The sequence below is a fragment of the Phoenix dactylifera genome, chromosome 6 (assembly GCF_051530095.1).
Source record: "Phoenix dactylifera cultivar Ajwa chromosome 6, Ajwa_hap1_PhDact_Kaust_v1.1, whole genome shotgun sequence".
NCBI classification, from domain to species: Eukaryota; Viridiplantae; Streptophyta; class Magnoliopsida; order Arecales; family Arecaceae; genus Phoenix; species Phoenix dactylifera.
In genome coordinates this window covers 22,809,849-22,814,586 of record NC_143195.1, presented here as the reverse complement: position 1 = coordinate 22,814,586, position 4,738 = coordinate 22,809,849, and the positions used below count along the sequence as shown (strand labels likewise).

At 55.1% G+C, this 4,738-nt stretch overlaps 1 protein-coding gene across 1 annotated transcript; it reads left to right on the top strand.

Moving 5' to 3' along the window:
- Positions 1-830: 830 nt before the first annotated feature.
- LOC148703162 (uncharacterized) lies at positions 831-4,245 on the top strand. Its single transcript, XM_088723305.2, has 2 exons — positions 831-1,053; positions 3,557-4,245. Exons 1-2 carry the CDS (start codon positions 831-833, stop codon positions 4,243-4,245), a joined length of 912 nt encoding a protein of 303 aa, XP_088579431.2.
- The last annotated feature ends 493 nt before the right edge of the window (positions 4,246-4,738 follow it).

Here is a 4,738-nt window from a genome sequence, read left to right as displayed (position 1 = left end):
AAGACCCCCGGCAACTCCAGTTCCTCAGGTGCAGCCGGAACAGTTTGACATCTTGGTCCGACAAGTCCAAACCCTGGCCACTGCCGTCCAAAACCTGCAGCGGGCCGAGGTGCCACCCATGCCACCTCCCAGGCCCCGGTCCTTCCCTCGAATGGACCAGCGCCCCAGACCCGAAGCCTTCATGGCTCTTCGAGGGCCAACAATGAGAGCGAGCATCCCCCCAGAGAGAGCTACCGGGGGAAGAAGTAGATAGAAGACTGCAGCCCTCGGAGGCTGAGTCCGCTCCGGACCGACATAAGCCGGAGCAGACTATGATAGCAATCCCCCAGACTGGGGAGCTCGACAGGAAGGTGGAAAAGCTCGAGCGCCAGATTGAAGCGCTCCACAGTAAAAAGGCGAAGCGCGAGGGTGACTTCGAGTTCACCACCAAGTCTCCCTTTTTCCGCCAGATCGAGGATGAGCCGGTCCCACTAATGTTTAAAATGCCCTAGGTGGAGCCTTACAATGGTACAACCGACCCCCTCGACCATTTGGAAAGTTACCGAGCCCTCATGGCGCTGCAAGGGTCTTTGGAGGCTGTGCTCTGCAAGCCCTTTCCGGCGACCCTTCGGGGGACAGCTCGGCTCTGGTTCTTCGGGCTGAAACCAGACACGGTGTCGTCCTTCGAGCAGCTCGGCAGGCAATTCGCCACTAACTTTGCTGCCAGCCGACGCCAGCGGCAGACGTCAGACTCCCTCCTCGACGTCAAACAAAAGGAGGGAGAGTCTTTTAAAGACTACCTCGACCGTTTCACCACTGCAACCTGGGAGGTTCGTGAGCTTGATCAGTCAATGGCCATGTCGGTGTTGAAGACTGGGGCTCGCTCCTACAGATTCCTCTTCTCTATCGAGAAGAGCTTTCCTGCCAACTTCACAGAAATGCTGGCCCGAGCTTGGAAGTACGCGAAAGCCAAAGAAGCTATCGCTTCCAGGAAGGGTGCGACCGAGCAGGCCTCGAAAAGGCAGAAGCGCCGCGAGGAGCGCAGCCGCCAGAGGAGCCAATCTCCTCGCCGAGGTAAGAACCTACCTCGGCTAAGGAGTCCACCCCAGCAGCAGAGACAACCTCGACCAAGGTCTCCACCTCGACCGAAATCCCCACTACGGACTCGAGTGTACCCAGGAAAGTATGAGAATTACACTCCTATCAACGCAGCCCGGACCAAAATCCTAATGGAGATCGAGGGTCGGGACTTTTTCCGACCTCCGCCCCCGATGCGGGAAACAGGAGTCCCGCGCAACCCCAGAAAGTACTGCCGCTTCCACCGGGACCACGGCCACGACACAGAGGATTGTTTCTAGCTCCAAGATAAAATTGAGGCGCTTATCCGCCGCGGGGTACTCAATCGGTTTGTGAAGAACCGACGTGAGGAAAGGAGGCTAGTGGAAAACGCCGTGCCGCCCGAGAATCCAAACGACAACAGGCCCGTTGCCGGCACCATCAACATGATCGGAGGAAGCCCGGCCAAAGAGTCAATCAAGGGAAGGACCCATCTGAAACGCCCGCGCACCTCCAAAGCTATCTCGTTTTCGGAGGAAGACTTAAAAGGAGTTGAGACTCCTCACAATGACGCTGTGGTCATTTCCATGATTGTAAATAAGTTTGATGTAAAGCGGGTCCTAGTTGATAATGGAAGCTCGGCTAATGTTTTGTACTACCACGTCTACCAAAAAATAGGGTCAACGGAAAGCCAGCTTCGGAAAATGAATACCCCGCTAGTCGGATTCACTGGAGACTCGGTCCCGGTCGAAGGCGAGGTCAGCTTTCTTGTTACGGTCGGCCTCGCCCTCCGAGAAAGTACTGTAAGGACGGACTTTCTTGTGGTCCGCCTATCCTCAGCCTACAACGCTATCCTCGGACGACCAGGGCTAAATACCCTCCGGGCCGTGGTCTCGACCTACCACCTACTCGTGCGATTCCCCACCAACCAAAGAGTAGGCGAGATCTGCGGCAACCAACTGATAGCCAAGCAGTGCTACATGGCGACCTGCAAAGCGAAGCAACCAACTGAAGCGTCGAGTCGGCAAGAGCTATCAGCCGAGGTGCCAACTCAGGCAATGGGCCGTACGCTGCCCATAGAAACCTTGGACGTGCGGGACGACCCCTGGAAGAAGCAAGTAGAGCCCGCCACTGTGAAAGGAAGCGCCTGACCGAATTTCTCCGGTCCAACATTGACGTCTTCGCCTGGTCGCCCGCCGACATGCCGGGAATCGACCCTGAGGTCATGGTCCATCGACTCCTGGTGAAGCCGATCTGCAGGCCTGTAAAACAAAAGAAACGGGGCTCTGCCCCGGAACGGCAGCGAGCGACAGCCGAAGAAGTGGATAACCTCCTTAAGGCCAGCTTCATCCGGGAGGTCTCCTACCCAGATTGGCTTGCCAATGTGGTCCTCGTAAAGAAGGCCAACGGAAAATGGCGCATGCGTGTGGACTACACTGACCTGAACAAGGCCTGCCCAAAGGACAGTTTTTTCCTCCCCAGCATCGACCAGCTCATCGACTCCACCTCGGGACATCAGCTACTAACCTTCATGGACGCCTTCTCAGGATACAATCAGATCCGAATGGTGCCAGAAGATGAGGAGAAGACGGCCTTCATCACCGACAAGGGCACTTATTGTTACAAAGTAATGCCATTCGGGTTGAAGAATGCAGGAGCCACATACCAAAGGCTGGTCAGCCAAATCTTTGAAGATCAGATCGGCCAAAATATGGAAGTCTACGTGGACGACATATTTGTGAAAAGCCGAGCGGCAGAGCACCATGTGGCTGACCTCAATGAAACATTCTCCAAGCTTAGGAAATACCAAATGAAGCTCAACCCTGCGAAGTGCGCGTTCGAAGTCACCTCGGACAAATTCCTGGGCTTCATAGTAACCCAGCGTGGAGTTGAAGCCAACCCCGAGAAGATCAAGCGCTGCAAGAGATGACACCTCCAAGGACAGTCAAGCAAGTGCAGCGGCTTACTGGGCGGGTCGCAGCCTTGGGGAGGTTTGTCTCCAGGTCGGCCGAGCACTGCCTTCCATTCTTCAAGATCCTTAAGCGACCAAAGAACTTCCTGTGGTCGGAGGAATGCCAGCAGGCCTTTGAAGAGCTCAAGTGCCTTCTGGCCTCCTCCCTGCTACTCACTAAGCCTCGGCAAGGCGAGGTTCTTTATTTATATCTGGCCGTCTTCCCGGTCGCAGTGAGCTCAGTCCTAGTCTGGGAAGAGGACAAGCTCCAGAAGCCTGTCTACTATGCCAGCCGGATCCTCAGGGATGCCGAGACCCGATATTCTAAGCTTGAGAAGATAATTTTTGCTCTAATCATTTCAGCCCGGAGACTCCGGCCCTATTTTCAAGCCCATACCATAGCTATACTGACCGACCAGCCTATGAAGCAAATACTGCAGAGATCGGACCGCGCCGGAAGGGTTGCCAAATAGGCGGTTGAGCTCGGGGAGTTCGACCTTGAATACCGGCCCAGGCCAGCTATTAAAGCTCAAGCACTCGCCGATTTCATCGTGGAGTGCACTTTGCCAGACGACCTCGAGCTGCCACTCACGCCAACAGAGGAAACCTCGAGGCCACCATGGGTCCTATATGTGGATGGCTCCTCGACCTCGGGGGGTAGCGGAGTGAGACTCATCCTCACTAGCCCGGATGGGGTGGTGGCTGAGCAGGCCCTACGTCTCGAGTTTCCAGCCTCAAACAACAAGGCAGAGTATGAGGCACTCATTGCCAGGCTCAAGGTGGCAAAGGAGCTGAAGGCAGAAGACCTAAAGGTCTTCAGTGACTCCCAACTAGTGGTGAGCCAGGTCCTGGGAGATTTCGAAGCAAAGGAGCCATCAATGCAGAAATATCTTCAAAAGGCGCGAAAACTTATATCCGCCCTAGGCTCCTTCAGCATCCAGCATATCCCCAGTACGGAGAACCTCAGGGCTGACCAACTGTCAAAGCTGGCGACCTCTCGCATGAGTGAGCTCTCCAAGGCAACGGTGCTCGAATACCTCCAAACACCCAGCACAGAGGAACCTGAACCGACCATGTGCATCGACATCGAGCCAAGCTGGATCGACGGATTCATCAACTATCTGCAGGATGGGACCCTCCCTTACGACGAGCTGGAGGCTCGCCGGATCAGGCGTCAAGCCCCCGGATACATATTATATGAAGACAAGCTCTATCGTCGGTCATTTACTTCTCCTCTCCTTAAATGTCTCCGCCCCTAGGAGGCAGACTATGCTCTGCGAGAGGTCCATGAAGGGGTTTGTGGGAACCACCTAGGAGGCCGGGCACTAGCGCATAAGATCCAGCGCCAAGGTTACTTTTGGCCCACACTTTAGAAGGACGCAACGGACTTTGTCCGGAGGTGTGATCGGTGTCAACGGAATGCCAATATCCAGCGCCGACCTTCGGCTCCGCTGACCTCGATTATTGCCCCTTGGCCATTCGCCCAATGGGGGATTGATATCCTGGGACCTTTCCCCCTAGCCACCGGGCAAAGAAAATTTCTGGTCGTCTCCATCGACTACTTTACCAAATGGGTCGAAGCTGAACCTGTGGCCCAGATCACCGAGCAAAAAATGCGAGACTTTGTTTGGAAATCCATAATCTGCAGATTCGGACTCCCCCGTATCCTTATATCTGACAACGGCCGTCAGTTTGACAATACCCACTTCAGAGAATTCTGCTCCGAACTCGGCATTGACCACCGCTTCACCT

Coding starts and splice junctions, on each gene's coding strand:
- LOC148703162 (XM_088723305.2), top strand. CDS start 831: ATGGCCATGTCGGTGTTGAAGACTGGGGCTCGCTCCTACAGATTCCTC. Junction 1,054..3,556: donor GAGCCAATCTCCTCGCCGAG/GTAAGAACCTAC, acceptor GCACTTTGCCAG/ACGACCTCGAGCTGCCACTC.